This window comes from Tetrao urogallus, assembly GCF_951394365.1.
Source record: "Tetrao urogallus genome assembly, chromosome: Z".
Classification (NCBI taxonomy): domain Eukaryota; kingdom Metazoa; phylum Chordata; class Aves; order Galliformes; family Phasianidae; genus Tetrao; species Tetrao urogallus.
In genome coordinates this window covers 55,036,453-55,056,669 of record NC_136816.1, presented here as the reverse complement: position 1 = coordinate 55,056,669, position 20,217 = coordinate 55,036,453, and the positions used below count along the sequence as shown (strand labels likewise).

Sequence of the window (20,217 nt, the reverse complement as noted above, 5' to 3'; positions counted from 1 at the left end):
TGTGAGCTCTGCCCTGGTGGCAGTTCCTGCAGAAACATCCATCTGCTCTATCATGGAATCCTCCATGGACTGCAGGATACATTTGCTCTGGTGGAGTCCTCTCCGCAGGCTGTAGGAATGTCTGTTCTGCCATAGACAACCTCCTCCTTCTGCTTTCTCTGACCTTGATGTTCTTTTGTTTCTCACTCTTTTTCTTCTCTCCTATCTATCTGTGGTGTATTCTGCCCCATTTGAAGCAAGTTTTCAAGGAGGTACTACACACGTGACTGATGGGCTCAGCAATGTCCTGCAGTGGAACTGTTGTGATGCTGGCTGGGCTTGACTGTGTCCCATACAGAATAGCCCATTATCATCACCCACATAAGCCAACCTGCAGCCCCCAAAATCTTGTCACTTCTGTCTAAAACAGCCGATCTTACCAACGCAAGGATACAGTGGAGTAACTTTGAATAAAATTTCATATAATAGTGCTGCTTTGCTTAAGTACAAGAAGTTCTATTGAATGATCATTAACAGTTTGTCTCCAGGTGGAAAAGTTTGGATAGACCTGTAATAATTTACTTCTCATCGATATCCAAGTTGACTTGATAGCAGCCTTTCAGTGTATAAAGAGGAGCTACAGGAAAGAAGGGAACGGATTCTTTAGCAGGATCTGTGGTGATAGGACAAGAGGAAATGTTTTCAGACTTAAAGAGGGTCGTGTATATTTAGGTTGAATATAAGGAAAAAGTCTTTTAGAGTGAGAGTGGTGAGGCACTGGGAGAGGTTGCCCAGTGATGTGTTGCAAATTCCTGGAGACTTTCAAGGCCAGCCTGTGGGTGTCCCTGTTCATTGCAGTGGAGTTGGTCTAGATGACTTCCAAAGATCCCTTCCAGCTTTTAAAGATTCCAGAATTCTACTTAGACAACAAAATTCACTCTGAAAGAACACTGAATCACTGAATTCCTCCATGTAGAGGAATTTAGCCCTGCAGAGAAGGACGCAGGAGTCCTGGTGGAGTCCTGAACATGAGCCAGCAGTGTGCTCTTGCAGCTCGGAAGGCCAGTGGTATCCTGGGCTCTGTCAGAAGAGGGGTGGCAAGCAGGGGCATGGAAGTGATTGTTCCTCTATCTGCCCTCAAGAGGTTTCCTCTGTAGTACTACATCCAGACCAGCGGCTCCCAGTACAGAAAAGATTTGGAGCTGATGGAGGGCCGTGAAAAGGGCTGGGACACCTCCCCTATGAAGACAGGCTGAGGGAGCTGGGCTTGTTCAGCCTGGTGAAGAGAAGGCTGTGACAAGACCTCATTTCAGTCTTCCAGTATCTAAGAGGGGATTATAAAAAGGAGGGGAATCAACTTTTTACAAGGGTACACAGTGATAGGATGAGGCAGAATGGTTTTGAGGTCAAGGAGAGAAGGTTTAGATTAGATGTCGGGGGAAATTAATCACAGAGAGAGAGCTAAGGTGTTGGAACAGGCTGCCCAGAGAGACTGTGGATATCCCATCTCTGCAGGCATTCAAGGCCAGGTTGGATGGAGCCCTGGGTAGTACAAGATCTGGAGGTTGGTGGCCCTGTTTGTGGCAGGAGGATTGGAACATGATGATCCTTAAGATCCCTTCCAACCCAAGCCATTCTGTGATTCTATAATTCTATGTGGAAAAAATGGCACCCATTAACATTCACTGATGTTTGTTGAATGCCCCTGGAGACCAACACTGAATATGAGAACAGTGAGGTGGTCGATGGTGCATTTCAGCAGTGTGACAGTGACAGTGGGTCACCTCCGTTGGTGAACATTTTTATGAGTGCAGCATTTTGGCTTTTCTTCAGCTCTGGTGAAAATGCACAACTAACGGTGGTGACTATGTTATAGAATAGTGTTTTGTAGCTGAAAATTTGCTTTAAACAATAGTGTTATTATGCTCTTTGTATTAGTTGGAGTTTCCAGGGAAATAAATAGTAAATAACCTACATACATGTACAGTTCTTAACAAGCACTTGATACATACTTGTTCTCTTGCTAACATAAAGTCACTGATGTGAAAAAATCATAATCTTAAAGAGCAATTCTTAAATTCATTTAAAAGGCAAGGTTGCTGAATCTGTGGTAATAATTTCATACAGTGAATTTTCAAAAGAATTTTAAAATTTCAAGTAGAAAAAAAAAAAGAAGTAGAAGACTTCAAAAAAATAAATAACTCTCAATTTTTCCATGGGGAATATTTTGAAGTGAGAGGGTGAACCACATAGACCAGAGCATTCATGGCTGTTGGTGTATAAGATAATGTCTATGGAAGTCAGAAAGTTTCTCTTGAATTAATTTTTTAAAAAAGGATATTTCCTACTGATACTGTTCTGGCTAAACTACTTGAGCTTAGAAACATCTAAACTTCTGTACATTTTGGAGTTAGAAATGTCTTTGATGTGACATAAAGCACTGAGTCTTTGCTTTACTTGTACTACCGTATAACCAGAACAAATCCCACAGATTTTCACTTTTCCAGCTAGCCAAGATCTGACCACGTATCTTCTTTCACTGAAAAAGCAATTAAGGGAGTTCTTGCTTCAAAACAAGCATTTAATAAAAACAACATATCAACTATTTATAGGTGTACTAGCAAGAGCTAGCCTTGTCCTCCCTCTGATTGGCTGAGGTGCTGTGCAGTGCTTGCATCACATTATTGCAGCACATTAGTAGAACAAAAAAACAACATATGATACTGAAACTGACAGCAATGTGCATGAAATGCATGTATTTCAGAAGAAAAAAAATAACAACCCCAGCAGACGGGAGGAACATAAATAAGAGTGTTTTCTCAAAATCTGCACAAAGGCAAACGTGCTCGATTGACTTTTCTACTTATATTCAAAAGCATGAATGGCTGTGTTATAAGCAAGTAAATGACATGCTTAAGACAGAAAAGCAGAGGCAGGTTCACTTGCACCTGAATTATAATCAGAAGGGCCTCTGGCTTCTTGCCCTCAGTATCTGAAGAAATTAAGCATTTCTTCTCTGCAGCATTTGTCACACCTCTTGTTCCAGAAGAACCGTGATCTCTGAGGTTGATCTTATGGCATTTTTTGCAGCTGCTCTGTATTTGTAAGCTGCGGTGTCTATGATGCTAAATTAGAAGGCAGTCTATGCTCTCTATCCAGGAATATTTGTGGAAAATGATTTCGCATAACTTACTTCCCGTACCCATAGTTTTATGGAAGTACATGTGGGCCATCAGGCAGATGCCATCAATTCATTTTCACTTTTGATTTGCCAAAGGCTTGTTTTCTTTTAAGTGATGTGATACAACCAGAATGCGTGTTGCTTGTTGTAGATGCAGATAGTTCATCTCACTGCACTCTTCCACTACTGTTGCTGCTCATTAAAATGATGCTCTGCCTGGTAGTTAAGCATGTCCTTTGTCGACATGCTTTCCCTTTCCCAAAAGGTACATCAGATGCTTTTGATAATTTAGCTTTTTTTCTTTGTTTTAACAGATAATGCATTCACGGGCATTTTTAAATGTTGTTGATATTCCTACCAGTAAAGTACTTCTCTGCAGCATACCACATGCTCTGCTGTGTGACTAAAGGCTTTAAGTTAAATTCAGATTTAGAGCAGAAGCTTTGTTTGGTTCTAGCAGCCTTAAATTTTACTAATTTCAAAGGAACTGCGAATGCTGTGCATCAGCAGCAATTCAGAAAAGCTGAAAGTGTTTTCCAATTCTAATGAATGTTTTGGCTGTAGAGTAAAATCGTCTGTCAAACATTTTGAAAACAAAAAAATAAAATGTTTCTTTGGAGTTGAAAACAGAAAGAATTTTCATTCTTCACCTTTTTCTCTACCTTCCCTCCCTTTGAGGAGAAACCTTTCAAATATGTGTTCTTGTACCTTAAAATGCTTGCTCAGTGGCGCATTCACCTTTCCCACAAGCGGTAGGAAATATGACGGTTGGCATGAGAGCTCCCTCTATAGGTTTTACTTTAATATCAGCTTAGGAAAACAAACATTCCACTTCTTCACAGGGACTTCACAAGCATATTCAGATGAATAGCTTTACCAAAGTATGAAAGACAAGGCTTTATTGGAAGAAAAACATCAATTTTGCCAGTGGTCAAAATGTAAAAGAAATATAACAATATCATACATCCATTTTCGTTATATTTACAAAAAGATGCTTGTAATTTGAATAGTAACCTAACGAGCCACATAAATGAAGGTACTGGTTTGTAAACAAACAAATTAGCATTTCCTTTTTTTGTAACTACTTTTAATGCTTGTTGGTACCAGAGCTGTCAGATTGCAGAGGTGTGGCTATCATAATAACGTGAATTTCTCGGAGTTCTGTGCTACGGCATCCTGGTGGTATTGCATTCATGTGATAACTGAGAAATTCCTGGAGTTTTTTGAGACAATCAGCAGGTTTTTGTACATCTAGTCAGTAATCCAACAGACCTCACAAAGGGAAGTATGGCTGTTTAGAGTGATAAGGTAGCCATATTGCTTTCCTTCATACAGAACCTTTATTATTAGGAAGAATTCCACCCCTCCCCTCCGCCCCAAGAAGGAACAACTAGCTTTCTGTGAAAGAACCGGTGCTCTAGTTCTATCTAAAAATTAAAGCCGACAGTTTTCTAGAGAAGACTGGGTTGGAGTGAAGCCTGCTTAGTTATTAAACTATAGGCCAGCTTATACGTGCCTTACCCTACATGCGGAATACTTTCTTGGGCAGATTTCCAAGACAGGTGTGTTGGAACTTCACTGACAAGTCGACAGACTGTCTCTGGGCAGAAGCTTTCCACATGGTTTCCTTTGGTTCCTCCCCACAGGAGCCATTCCCTTTGTTCATCCTGGCAGGGAGCATTGCTACCCTCTCAGGGAAAGTAGTTCCAGAAAGCCACAGCCTGTGCAAATGCAGTGTAAAGGCTATCAGTACCTGTTTGTCTTACCTGAGAATACGGGGAGAAGCCAACATGTTCCATTGTGTGCACAGGAAGTGAGCATAATTCCTGTTCTTGTGACAGCTGTGCTTGGAGCCAGTGGTGAGGCTGCTGGCTCGTGGACAGGTGCTCAGTGCTGCGCAAGTTCTTGCACGGCACTTAAGATTATGAAACAGTGACAACACAATTTATCACAGCAGTTGTATGAGACTGTGCTATTATGAGATTTCTTTTGAACATTTAAGTGGTCTTCATCAAGAAACCAGCCTGACCGACTGACACTGAAGAGGGAGTAATAGTGAGTTTTGGGGTAATAGTACAGTTTTGTCTGGACTTGCCTACGTACGTAAATTCCAGTTGGCATATAGCTATTAAATAATTCATCTATACCCAGTATTCTAAAAATTATGTCCCCTGTTCAACATTTCTCACAACTTGAACATAGAGGAGTAGAAGATTACTGAGGTGAAATTGATGATAGTTTAGAAGGCCATTTTAAGCTCACAACACAAAACATATATCAGGGATTATAAAAGAAATCTTTACGTGAGTTGGCGTCTGAGCACGTGGCTTTCAGAGTTGAAAATGAGGCTTACATCCATGCAAAGGAGAAAATAGTTGGGTTGGGAATGAATGGAACGCTTATGATCAGCACTGCAGCTGAACACTTATTAACCAGTTTGAGACTGTTAGTGAGGGCAGTGGCCTAGAAATATTTTAGAATATTTTTCTTGGGTTTCACTCCTGTTCCTCTGATTTGCAAGTGGGAGAAGGATTTTGCCAGCAGTTTGATTACAGGCACTCCATGCTCTTGGAAAAAAAAAAAAAAAGAAGAAGGGATCTGACAATGAGGGGTGCTTCAAGTTCGTATGCTTATGCTATTCAGAAATTTGAGTTTACAGAAGAATATATCAAATGTACAACAACAAAATGACAATCAAAATGCCTATTAACATGTCTCCCAATTACTGTTACAGCTCATCTGTAAACAGGAAGCCACTGATAAAGTCAAGCTGATTTACAAGCCAATCTTCTTGTATATAATTGCTAGTTTCTTAGTGTGCACAACTCAAGATTCTGCCAGTAAGGCTGAAGACGTTTTAAAGAAAAGCGGCTACCATTTGTGATTCACAGGAATTCATAGCGGTATAAGAGACATGCTGTATTCTTATCCATATGCTCAAGCCCTCAATCTCATTCCCAGTGGTAAGGGTAAATCCAAACGTTCCTTGAACACCTCCAGGGTCGGTGACTCCACCACCTCCCTGGGCAGCCCATTCCAGTGCCTGACCACTCTTTCAGAGAAGCAGTATCTCCTAACGTCCAGCCTAAATCTCCCCTGGCGCAGCTTGAAGCCATTCCCTCTGGTCCTATCACCAGTTACACGACAGAAGAGCCCGACCCCCAGCTCACTGCAACCTCCCTTCAGGAAGTTATAGAGAGCAGTAAGGTCTCCCCTGAGCCTCCTCTCCTCCAGACTGAACAACCCCAGCTCCTTCAGCCGCTCCTCATAAGCCCTGTGCTCCAGACCCCTCACAGCTTTGTCGCCCTTCTTTGAACCCGCTCCAGGGCCCCACCGTCTTTCTTGCAGTGAGGGGCCAAAGTCTTGTAAGTTTCCATACTTCTGGTAGTGATAATCTTGTGATTAAAGAATACTTGTTTTCAGAAGAAATAGGTGGATTTTGGTTCCATCAGATAAGAGAGAAGAGTGTGTTTGTTGACCTGCGTCTACTTACGAAAGTGCTTTTGTCACTGAACGGAAAAAGGTCCTTGTTGACACTTGTGGTGGCTTTATTTTGCATAGGTTCCACTTCACACAGAGAACATTATGAGGAAATGCCCTGCAGGTGGAACACGCAAATCGATGCCTTGCTTGTCCATTACTAGTTGTTTAAGTGCTCATGTCTAGCGTTGAAAATCCTTCTCAGAAAGATAAGGCATTTAGGCATTCAGGAAATTCAGACACTTGAACACGCTTCTCTTTGTATTTTGCCTCTCAAGGGGTTCAGTTATTAGGGGAAATGAGCAGTATTTTGAGTAGCTAAATTTTGGATCTGGATGTTGATTATGGCAAGTACGTAGAACTCCACATGCTTTGTAACCCCATTACCGGTAAGGGTAGCTCAAAGGAAATTACTGTATTCCAATAATTCCATCTGATGGGGACAAAAAATTGCATACGAATCTAATGCAGCGAATCCATGGTGCTGAACTGGGAAACAGTGTTCAGTGCACATTTGAGCAAACTGCAGAACAAATCAGAATAAAAAACCTCCACAAGAAGGCCATTTATTATCTAATATGCATTGTATTCTTCTTAGTTGTCGGAGAAATGAAAACAAGAACATATATCCTAAAGTTTAAAAAGTTAACACATTATTCCAGAGGAAGAAAACACTGTGTGTTCTGCTTTTGCAGTGTTTTGCTAGATGTTTGGGCTTTAATTGGTTAGGTGAATTCTAAGAAGTTACATGTACTCCTCAGACTGCATCTTACATCGAACATCAGAATCCTACTCTAATGTGAGATTCACCCATATCTGTGGCAACTCTTTCCAGGAAATGCCTATTGGGAGGCATCAACGCAAAAGAAAGCACTAGCTACTGGACTTGAATATGCTAGTGTTGTTCAGAAATGACAGCGTTCTTCAGAAGAGTTACCCCTGATTTACATTCAAACCTATTGAACTTAAATCTGAGCTATATGTGTTTTATCTTCTTTGGTCAATAAGAGCAGTATAGTTACAGTAGAAAGTGCTCTTGCCATCTGCCCCTTGGAAAAGAATGGCTGTTAAATGTATGGTTGTTGAATATGCAGAGAGCTGCCCATATCTCATCAGCTAAGTGATTACAGATGAAATGAGTGCCATTCATTTAATATGTATGTTGCTTAAAAATGAAAGAAACGGCAAACACAACTGCAGAGGCTGTTGAAATGTAACCTTGTTAAACCAGTAAAAGTACTATGCTTTACTGCAAGATAAAAAGTAGTATGAAATATTGTAATATACCTAGCAGACCTTCTAAATGGGTAAGGAGTCTGCAATTAAAAAAGCAGTTTTGAAGAATTACGTAGTTTATCTCGGGGGCACATTTATCTTTGCGTACATTTATGCGTGTTGTATTGCTGCCGCTTCTAAGCATCATTTTCAGTTTCAGAATTAGCATTCTGAACTACTGTTTATGCAGTCTCTGAAAATATTCACATTCATATCCTTTGAAAATAACGTGAGATTTGAACAAGAATGCATTGCTAGCAAATACGTACATTTTTCATAGGCAGTGAAGGACTTGACTATGAATGAACAAAAAATAATGTCAGGTAGTGAATTTTTCAGGAAAAATATTCAGGGACTTAAGATCACCAAGTACTTTCAGAGCTGGAGTCACTAACAATAGGAGGAAATATTAGAGCAGTCATCTGAAAATATATCTTCAAAGTATCGGTGGGGAAGGATTGCTTTCCTGTTCTGCTTCAATAGTTTCATTCTGTATCAACGCTAAGAGGCCAAAAGCACGACCGCACATATGGCTCAATTTTTCAGCAAATACAGATATCAAATTAGATGCAGAACATTGGATGTGGCTGAAAGGAATTGCTCGTATTACAGTCTATCCAAAGAAAGCAAAGCCCCTTGGCTGGGCAGGTTTATTATCAAGTATACGGTCCCGAAGCAACACAATGCACAGTAACTGCAAGGTGTGCTCATTGTTTCCTACACTTCTGATGAGTTCTGCTTGTAACAGACCAGGAAGTGGGACCCATCTTTGTCCCTTTCCACTAAGCCCAGGGGATTCCTTTCTGATTCTCAGTCTTTTCCAGCTCTTTGCTTTTTTTCTTTCCGGTTTGGCTGCATCTTTTGCTCGAGTAAGCATTCCTCAGCGAGCTGACCACTACTGTGATTCTTAACAATTTTCATTAGCGTGTACAAACATCAGTAATCTTCTTTGATAGGCTGAGGAAGTGCAGAAATTCTTTCTGGCCAGTTCTTGAAACCTTCACAATCGCATTTGATTTCCGATGTCACTGGAATGGACAGTAATTCTTGAGGAATACCACGTGGTTTCTCTCTCATTATAGGAAGGTTATGGCAAGTCCTTGAATAAAATATTCCTTAGAGCATTCTCCCTTCTTCTGCCGGCTGAGCCAAAGGCATAGAGTTAATTTAAGGCCCATCTTAGATTGGCTCTTTCTTTTTTCCAACCCCAGAATATAGGTGAGTATTTTTTTTCTTAGTGTCACTGAAATCAGTGGCATATGGAGCATTATATCTAGGCCGTGTATGGTTTCCTTTGTCAGTAAGAATCATGAATGTCAAATACGGGAATCAACATGTTTTAGTATGCAGTATTCATTTGAAGGGAGCTACTGTAAAACTGTATCTGCACAAACTGATAGGATTGTCCTAAAAAAAGTTCTAAGACTGCTAAGATCTCCAGATTCATTTCCTGGCAAGAGATCCGGACTTAACATTTTAACTGGATCGTGTATCTCAGTATAATCAAATTACAATCTCTTTCTGAAGTCAGAAAGAACCTATTTTACTAGTCTAGGTAGACCTTTCCTGATGTAGGTCTCAAAGTCTCTGGTCTAGATTGGTGTCAACAAATTATTTTAACGTAGGAGCCCAGTCTAGCATTGCTGCAAATAACAAGCGAGTTGCTTTAGTTCCCATGAGGAAATCTGCGAGTATAATTTTATCTCGTGTTCAGGAGCATTTTTTGAAGTACCAGTTTAATCACAGGAAATTAAATCAGTGTAAAGAATGCCAGCATTCTTTTTACTGTGAAAGCATCAATTATCATTCCACGATGTCTGACGGTGAAATGCCCAAAATCCTGTCTCTTCCATCTTACCACTTACTGCCGTCTTGAAAGTGCTGTTGGGATGGGCGTTGAAAACCTATTTCTCATGTTATAACTGGGTGGATGGCTTCTTTAGCACTCGCAGAAACAAGTGCAGCATTCTCAGCTCACAAAAGTGAAATTTGATGTCCAATTTTACAGCTGTGTTTGAGAATTGTATCCTGAAGCTGGGTAAATTATTTTCATAATGTCCAAAGCAATTAGTTGGAGGAATGAGATCACAGATTCTGTTTTCAGAATTGTCAGTACGGATAAACCTTAAAAGACAGCTTTTATGAAACAAATCCCTAACTTTCCATTCTCCTCACAAAGTAGTAGCAGTACTTGGCTGATATTATAAACATGGCATGAAAGGAAATTCAGGCAGAAACTGTCAAACGTAATGGACTACAATTAATTAGTTTCTGATTGGGATTTTGCTTGTGCCTGATCCAGCATGTGTAATTTCAACTGCGACTGTGAAAATGGCTCTGCAGTTTTCTTGTGCGGCTGCATCAGGATCAAGGGTAACTGAAACTGGATGGCAAAAAAGTATTTAGGTATTACCAGAAAATATTCCCTCAAAAGGAAAAAGGAAATATTTCCTCAAAAGAGGAAGAAAGGAATCACTCACTTATTTGATAGTAAGTACCTTGTATAAAAATCAAGAAAATAAGGACCATGCAGTCTTAGCAAAGACAATCCGGTTCAGATATTCTATGTGCAGGGCTTTATAGACGTAAAGAATTCATAGAATCACAGAGTGGCTTGTGTTCAAAGGGACCCTAAAATCATTTAGTTCCAACCCTCACACCATGGGCAGGAGCACCTCCCATGGTGTCTTATTGCCAGAAAGTTTTAAAAACAGTTCAGCAGAAACTGCTTTTCTCCTCATGTATTTGGTAGTTTATGAAGCAGATTACGGTATGCTTACTTGCAGCAGTAGAGAGGTGGATTTGATGCCCCTTAGGTTCTTCCAGTCTTGCACCTAACAAAAATTTTCTCCTTTTTTATTGCAGCCCAGAAGACGATGAAATTCATCCTGAAATCTGTAGGCTGTATATCCAGTTGCAGTGTTGCTTAGAAATGTACACAACAGAAATGCTCAAGTCCATATGTCTGCTAGGATCCCTGCAGTTCCATCGGAAAGGTATTAAACTGCACAATTACACAGGCACTGATTTAAACACATGAAAAGTTTGTCAGGAAAAGTTTGGGTATTTGTGAAAGACAAAGCACCACAGTGTAAAGGAAGCTATACCACTGAAGCCTGTTAGATTTTTCCATTTCATTATCATCATTCAGTGAATCTTGTCACGCTTAGTAATTACAAGGAAAAGAATCAAGAAGTTTGGCCTGCAACATGGGCTGCCCAATCATTTAATGTAACTCTTAATCAAGCAAAAGATTTCTTTTCTGTTGTTTTTTCCAATGTAAGTTTATCGTGTTCCATTATTTTGATTTTAGCACAGAAATAGTTTCATTCCCAAGGGTAAATTTTGGGAAAACTGCTAGTATATTCCTAAGCAAAATACATTTTAACAGACCTCTGAGAGTGGCATCTCTGTGCCTTATGTGCATTGTTAAGGCTTGGCAGATCCAAGACAGCACAGAGTTAAAGCTTGTCATCAGGGTCAGATGCAGTGAAGATTGTTCCCTGTGAAAAAATGCAGCCAAAAAGAAGTCAGTTGTACGCCTCCAATAACTACTACCTGGACGGATGTCTCCCCTAGCCCTGATGTTAGATGTTGTCTAATGAAGCCATTACCCTTGCCATTTACTTTACGTTTAATTCAAGTGCTCCGGTGTCTCGGGGAATGCTACAGGGACAGGATTTGCTTCTCCAACTCTGACAGAGAAAGTGCGAGAGCATGCTGAGGACTTGTAGCGATGATGAAGTTCACCTCGCGTTTCGTGCTAACGAGCAAATACTGTCATACTCTCAAGCATTTGGGATGACTCGGAAGTGTCATTTCTCAAGTGGACTTCCCAGGAATTGTATAAGGTGATTTCTGACAGAGCTGACTGGTGCTGTGTTTCCAGCAGTGTGATGTCAGTATGCTGGCTGCTTTAGCCGCATTTGCCTTTCAGGCTAAATCTGCCAGAGTTCTGCCATATAAACCCTGATTCTCAACTGTTTTTCTTTTTTGCATTCAGTATGTATTTTGCTTTTTTTATTGGTTGGCCCACCTGGAAGAAGCTGCTGATGAGCAAATCATAGAATCCTAGAACCACAGAATCGTGGAATGGCTTGGGTTGGATGGGACCTGAAGGGTCATCAAGATCCAAACCCTCGCCGCAGGCAGGGCCACCAACTTCCACTTTTAATACTGGACCAGGCTGCCCTGGGCCCCATCCAAGCTGACCTTGAACACCTCCAGAGACAGGGCAAGAGGGCTAAAGGCTAGGGGCTAAAAAAGTCAGCGTGCGCTGGAGTGTAAAGCTGTTGTGAAAAACATGCATTACATGGCAAGGAAACAGAATGTTCCTCATTTTTCCCTAACAAGGAACTCTGAGCTTGCAAATAATTAACTTGAAGAGTTCTCTAAATTAAGCAGAATGATTCTGATCAAACTGGTATGAAATTTTTTAGTCATATAGGAAATAAGCAATTCAGTCAACAGAAACTGATTACTTTAAGCATAATGACCATGCTGACCATATTGAAAGGAAAATGGAGAAACGGAGATGATTTACTGAACAGGCCACTCAATAGCTTGGGGATTATGTCTGGTCTCCTTGTAAGTACTTTTTCCCAGATAATATCCCAGCAGAATTCACCACGTAAATATCTCGTGCTATTGATAGCATTTCGCTTTGTTTACCTCTTCACCTGTTCATTTGTTCACCAGTTTTTCACTGAGTGATGATGCGAAAACAGGCATTTGTTTCTCTTGCCCACAAGGAGTACCACAGTGAACACTTCTGACACGTGCTAACTTCACTTAATTCTTAAAAGCACATCTGTTGTTATTCTGTGCACCTGATTTCTTGCTGGAGGCAATTTTTGAAGCCAATACTTTCTACTTGGATGTAATATTTTCCATTTATATTACCATAAAGATTAAAGCAGGGTAACATGCAGGCTGTTTAGACGAACCTGCAGTTAATAAATAATGATATAGGAACTGCCCTCTTGACCAGGCATTATCAAAGTGCACTGAATAATATATATTCACCTTCCTGTAGAGAGATTTCTTTCATATTTACAGTACTTTAACTTACTACTGTCATACAACCTCTGCTAGAAGAGTCAGTCAGTCTGTTATTTTTTTGAGACTTAGCAGGCACACTGGGGCCAAAAAACATAAATATTTCCAGCTGTGTTATGCAGTAAGTAAACTGAGGTAAATGCTCTCTAATAAATTTATTTGTAAGGTACATATGCCACCAAAGTCCTTTGCTGAAAATAGAGGAGAGCCACAAAAGGGACCCAAGGGGTGCAACGTCTCCCCTGCGAGGATGGGCTGAGAGAGCTGGGGCTGTTCAGCCTGGAGAAGAGAAGGCTCTGGGGAGATCTGAGAGCGGTCTTTCAGTATCTAAAGGGAGGCTATAAGGACAGCAGGGTCTGTGACAGGTGATAGATAGGACAAGGGGAAATGTTTTCAAACTCAAGGAAAGGAGATTCAGGCTAAACATAAAGAAGAAGTTTGTTACAATAAGGGTGGTGAGGCACAGGCACAGGTTGCCCAGAGAATTGGTGAATGGCCTTGTCCCTGGAGACGGTCATAGGCTGGACGGGACTCTCAGCAAGCTGATGTAGCTGTAGGTGTTCCTGCTCATTGCTGGGGAGTTGGACTAGATGACCTTTGAAAGTCCCTTCCAACTCAAAAGATCCTATGATTCTACGGCATGACTGCAGAATTCAACATTCAGAAAGTTTGCAATTGCTAGAATGAAACAGGTCCGAGTGGCTTTATTTCATCTTATTATAGCCAAATTCTGATCATACACTTTGTTACTGCGTTCCACAGTCCCAAGGCTCCTGGCTAGCTAATACATGTTGGACATTTCATCTCTTTTTTTTCCAGTGTCACACGTTGTTCTTATTACACATAATTTTGTCATTAGGGCAGAATTCCTCTGTTCTCAGACCTTTCCTGGAAACCCATACACTGATGGGAATGTCTCCAGTACTGCCTTGAGTGAAGCAGTGGCAATTTTTCTCATTGCAACTGGGGAACAAGGAGTGATTAAAGAAAAGAGCGCTAATTTAGAATTTGAGATTGCAGCATATGCTGTGCAGTGATGTGTTTGCGTTTGGAGCAATTTCTCGGTGACTTCAGTTGCCACTGAGCACTGAGAGTCTCTGAGTGGAGCAAGCACAGAATTTAAAGTACTTTATTAGTAACTATTTTGAGAAGCTGGGTTTAAGTAACTCGTACAGGGTCACATGAAAACTCTGAGTTGGAGGAAGTTATATAAGTCTAGTTTCCAGCGCAGCACTGTGTCTTTCTGCATTACTCACATAATGGCTTTAAAGGTCCTTGACCTCCATTCTGTCAGAACAGGGTGACAATAGCAAACTGCCTCCTGAGGAAATGGCAAAAATGAGAGATGACTGCTCATGTTCCATCTCTTCCAAGAAATATTCTGAAATGTCATCTGCATCAGTAGCACACTGGGGAAGAATTTCTGGATAGAATCTTTCTCAGACTTTGCCAAGCAACAGATGAGTTCACTTGTCTGGGATCTGGAGCTTCTCTTCTCATCTTTGTTTTGCTTTATTTGCCTTCCTCCATCATTTGAGTTACAAAGCCTTAAGGAGCAACGACAAACACAGATCTTACACTTGTTAATACTTTTTAAAACATGAATTATAGTTTCATGGGAAGGAAGATACTGTCAACTATCTTAAGTGCCTCTGTAGTGTTTACAGAATTCTGCTCTCATTTCTTTACTTGTTGTATCTCTACCTTATTGACATTGCATGTTACCAATATTGATTATTTTTCTGATTAAATAAACAATCCTGGCTTAGCTGTCAGATATAAGAGGAAATCACTGACATAGTTTCTGTCTATAGGAGCTGCTGGATGCAATGGTAATTGTTCTTTTTCTAAAATAATACTGATGTCTCCTAATATCCTGTGCTGAGAAAACTCAGAATTACCTCACAGTACTTAAGTATGTTCCAACATATGTTGCTATACCCAGTTGCAATTTTTCTTGCTGTTAGATTTTCACTTATACCTCATAAAGCATATCATTGCATTTGAATGCATAAAAATAACAAATAAATGAGCTTTATTGATTCATGTATAGATTATAATAATATATTCATTTCCTTGTAAGGAACTCTGAGTTACTGCTCTAATCACTGCATCATTATAGCATGTCACTGTGGAAGTACACATTCCCAAAGTCTGATGCCTGTATGTGTTTACATATTAATCATAAATTTCTTAGAATTGTCTACAGATATAATTATCTTGTTTACTTCTGTAGTTACACATTTTAGAAAACATTTTAAGAAGTCCAAGGCTGCAGACTGCAGTCATGTTTTTACCCAGCTTTGCGATACTGAAGCAAGGTACTAATTTTTCTGATTGGGGAAATTAGCCTGTACAACAAATGAAAAGTAAGAGGGGACAGAAGTTTTGAAGTTAAAAATGAACAAGAGGTGTTTTCCAGAGTATAAAACGTGTTGTAAAATAATTAAAGGTATCTTGGATGTGCATGGTTTAAATGTAGCTATTTATACTGAGTTTGAACAAAGTAAATCACTGCTCATGTAGTTGTAAGGCAGTATTATTCTTATGGTCCAGAATCACATGAATTTGATATGTAGTTTGTAACTTGTTAAAACAAAAGTGTACGACCATGGAGAGGTAATTCCTGCTGTCAGGCTTAGTAGAACTTTTGTGAATGTCTGTGGGAAGAAGGAGTCCAGAGTTCATTACAGCCCCAGAATCTCACACAACCCTGTATGAAGCAGTCTCAAAGTCTTATCCTGTGTCTTTTTCATGTGTTAATATATGAATAGTTTCTCAGGATAACATATAAAATTCTTTAATGCTTGTAATATACATATTATTTATTCTTCCCACAAGTCTGCATAGAAGACTTAGAGAAAATTAAACAGTCCAGTCACAGTAACTGACTGGCAGACATAGCCGAGGGTGGAAGGATACCAACACTTGGATACTAGAGTGGTGGCCTCCTGGTGAAGTTCTATTTCTGAAAGCTGGAGAGGAACTGCATACTACAAACGGAATATACTATGCTTTTAGGATATTCATCTCATTGCCACTATTGTTGAAAATTATTTCAAATTGCAGATAGCTTTGTATCATGTATCACACCGAAGTTCATAAGATACTTGATTTTCCAGTATGTATTTATGACACACTTATTTCCTTAAAATAGTACCTAGGAGTACTAGAAGATTACAACAAAGATGACAAAAAGAAACTCTCAACTCATTGAAGTGTTTTTTGTTGTATTTGGCTCTATTAGTTTAAACTATAACTAGCTATGAGGAAACGATAATAGACAAATAGGTAGATTTGCATTGTAGAAGTTTATATGAGACACAGGTAGAGATTAAGAGTAAACACACAACAGAGCATCAAGCAAACACAGAGGTCACCACAGGAGCAGTAATGAGCACAGCAGGGAGAGATGTAAAGCACAGTGATGAGTCAATGTATATACCTTTGCTGATCTGATCATTTTCTGTCCTATTCTTTATCCTGATTCAGTTTGCAGCTTCAGAGTTACTTAATTCAGTGAATTTTATTTCACACTAAAGGCGATGGAAAAAGTAAAAATGTATGCTGAATGAGAGGCTAGGAGATAAAAAATACATCATTTAAATTAAAATTTCATCAACAGTAAAAAGAGCCTCTGTCTAATGGCGTAAACAGCCACCATATGTTGATACCTCTGAAAACACTGTATGCATGATCAAACTTCAACTGAAATTAAGGAAAGTCTCTCCACTGACAAAACTGAAAGTAAAATTTAGGGTTCATGTCTCTATTTCAAGAATGAATAATACAAAAGACATCCTCCCACGTGGTATAAGGGTGAGAAGATTAAAGAGCTTTTGTTTCCCTCCGGTCTGTACTATGTAGGAGAAATGTTAAGCCTGAGTCATATATATTATTCAAGCAAAGCTTTTATTATTAGCTGCCTCCCTAACTGTTTTGAAGTGATTCAGTAGTTGCTCTGAAATTCAAAGAAAACTTCATGAGTTGTTCACAGTACAACAGAAGTATTGTAAAGAGCTCTTTGCATCTGAACAGAAGTCTGAGTCGTCCTGCTAAATCTGCAAGAGCTTGCCTTTTTGCTAACAAAAAGAACCTTACAGTCTCAGTACATTTATTCTCAAGTCAGGAAAAAGAATCTTTGCTGTTACTTCATTTGGGACTGCTACTGTTTCCATTGAAACACCTTTCCCATCCCTGAAGGATGCATCTATAGACAGGATTGTTCTTGACAGTATGTCACCAGAAGTCAGGGGACAGTTTCAACGCAGCAATTCCAAATAATGGCAGAATTAATTAAAACCTGTTGCATCAATTACATCTTGTGATATTGTTTCTCTTGGGGCAAACAGAGAAGTGGTAAGTGAATTATTCTTAGCAGCATATCGTGTTACATGCTTCTGGGAAAAATGATGAATAGCGAGGCTTACACAAATGAACAACAAAAATTGTGCAATATGAACTACCTTAAAGTAACAGCATAAGCTGCAGTTAATGACTGAAAATAATTTGAAAGTTATGCTATTGTGGCTTAACCTGGCAGGCAGCTGAGCACCACACAGCCTTTCACTTGCTCCCACCCTGGGGAGGGTAAGAGAACTGGAAAAAGGCAAAGCTCGTAAAGACAATATAATAAGACAGAAAAGGAAGGGAAAATAATGATAATGGTATGGAATACAATATCCCTTTTGTCACTTTGGGTCAGTGTCCTGGCTGGGGTAGTCTTCTATCGTTTGATGGGTTGAAGTGGTTCACAGAGAGTGAAGAAGTTAGCAGTGGATGCCAATGTAGGCAGCAGAGGAAGGGTACAGGTCATAATTTGCTTATGTCAGGTTATGCCATCTCTTGGAATCACAGATTCCAAGACAGGAGGCAAGAAAGGTAGAAGCAGGGAATGGCTTCCTACTGATTTTAAAGGATAATGAAAGCATTAACTAAATATCTTCTGTGGTATAAATAATGTCTAATTTGACATTCAAACAAAGAGCTAAGAGTTATTTCTTTTAGCAACAGAGGCATGATTTACCAGAATATCATCGTTTAGAGAACTTGGCCAATGTTTTTTTTTTAGAACCAAAAATGTCATGGGTTTTTTAAACAGGTTTACGAAGTATTCTGTTTGTGATGTGGAAGCGTAACATAGCTTGTAAGTGTAACATGGTGTGTAATCTTAGTCTCAGAAGAATGAGTTTAGTAACCACCGCTGTGTTCGTATTCTTCCTTCTCTTTGTCAAATCCTAGAGGAAGTACTCAGATTTGTCCTGATGTGAAAATTTTTCAAATTACAATCGTTGTGAGATGAAAAAAACATTTCTTAATCAAATCCACAGTAGCACTGATTTAAACTTTGTCTTTTCCTCTAGCTTTAGAACAGTTTGTTTTGGTGTTTTTTCTTTCTGAGGTTATTTACACTGTTTTGTGAAATAACTGAAAGTGGAAAATACTTAATTTCTTAATAATGCAACAAACTCCAAATTGAAACTTCTCATTTAAATGATGCTTGCAAAAAACAATTTATTCCATCATATGTTTCGTACCAGGTCTGTATTTGACACTATAGGTAGTGAATACCTACCAACTGGGTGTCCACAACAAGTTTGAAAAGAGACCAACAAATCCCACCAATACTTAACTCTCTTGCATTCTCTTTTACAGTCCCAGCTTATCTCCCATTCTCTCCCAGACAAAAGTGCAGGCAGATGAAATCTCCACATAGTTCAAATACTGCCTTTTATATAGTGAACATGAATTAGGCAAGTGTAAGCATGAAAAATCAGAATACATTGCATATTGAACTGAGAATGGTGGCAGCTATGCATTGTTATTCAAATCATCACATTAAAAAAATGCATGTTTTCATCTTTTATTTTTCCTTAATACTGCAGTAATACTAGAAGACATGGATTGCAGTGTTCAATGACGTTAAGAGTTTTCAAAGTTACTTTCAGAATGTGCATTCTACATCCCTATTTATTTTGTTCTGTTTTGTCCAGTTTTTCTTATTTCATATCACATATGAGTCACTGGAGTTCAACAGGAAATCTTCGTAATACTTAATAAGTCAAATCTGAAGCTCCGCATATGCCTCTGTAGGATTTCTCTTGATCTAGTTTGTTACAAGTACCACATAGCAGCACTTTGATTAGCAGATTGGTGTGGCCAGCACTCTTTTCTGAGTAGTTCTTGTATTCACAAATTTTCCTCATTTCTGTCATGCAAGATTAATCCCAAAACATCAATGACATAATCTGAACTTACATTTATTAATAATAGGAGTACATGTTTGTTTGACTATTTTAAAGGAAAAGAGTCTTGTGCCCCACCCAAGATCCTGGATACTAAAGTGGAGGAGAGCTCCGAAGTACCGATTTTAGAAGACACATTATCATCACCTACAGATATTCAACAGCATTTATGGCAGGTTTCCACAGACATTGAAAACACTGAGAGGTATGTGTAGTATTTCATCCTTAAATAAATTAACGTCTAGGGTTTATTTAGTCATTTACAGTTAGGCAGCCAATGTTGCCACTATAAAAGATGTTAGTAAATTAAATAGCTGTTAACACTTTTGTTGAATTTAACGTATCTGAAAGCAACTCCTAAAAGAAGAGCAGAGAGAAGTGACATCCTTAATTTGGCTAATTACCAGAGGGTGTCTGTCAAAACCAAAGGGTGGGAAATTATGCTGCTAGTAGGCCATGTTCTCTTAAAGGGAGAGCTTCTGTTTCATCTTATGTGCCTTCTGTTTTTGTACCTGAAATCTGCTGGCCTGCGATCCTGCATTCATGAGTTGAAAATGCAAAATGCAGTTCACTTCAGTTGGCTCTGCCCATAGTTATGAATGTGGATTCCTTAGGAGGTGAGGGGAAAACTGTCCATTGGTACATCAGGTTGGATTTCTCCTACACTGTTAGCTGCAGTTGAAAGATGAAATTGAGACCCTTTAGTAGGAAATAATCCTAAATCCCCAACATCTCTTTCTGAGATGAAATTTTGTTATCAGTACTTTCTGTCTTCTGCAAATTTTCTGCTAATGTTTTCCTCCTAAGAAGAGTGAGACAGCCCCATTTCTAAAACTTTCACTTAATGCCCAGGGAGGTGTAGTGACATGAGGTGGCTACATGTGTAATTGCCTTTTAAACAAAACACGTTCATGGCACAAGCTGAAGATGCCAAGAAGGTTAACACTAGTATTTATGCTAATTGTAAAATAGACTAGCTGAAAAAAAGGGCTCCCTTGT

At 39.4% G+C, this 20,217-nt stretch overlaps 1 protein-coding gene across 2 annotated transcripts in view; it reads left to right on the top strand.

The window, feature by feature from the left end:
- Positions 1-20,217, top strand: part of RGS7BP (regulator of G protein signaling 7 binding protein) — a gene marked incomplete at both ends in the record, with an annotated part of 34,465 nt that overhangs the window by 12,858 nt on the left and 1,390 nt on the right. The window contains 2 exons of one of the 2 annotated variants that reach the window (XM_079548708.1): positions 10,781-10,911; positions 19,276-19,423. In XM_079548708.1, coding sequence (XP_079404834.1) covers positions 10,781-10,911; positions 19,276-19,423 — 279 coding nt within the window. Of the gene's footprint in view, positions 1-10,780; positions 10,912-19,275; positions 19,424-20,217 lie in introns of those variants that run through there. The other variant, XM_079548709.1, reaches the window with a different exon arrangement.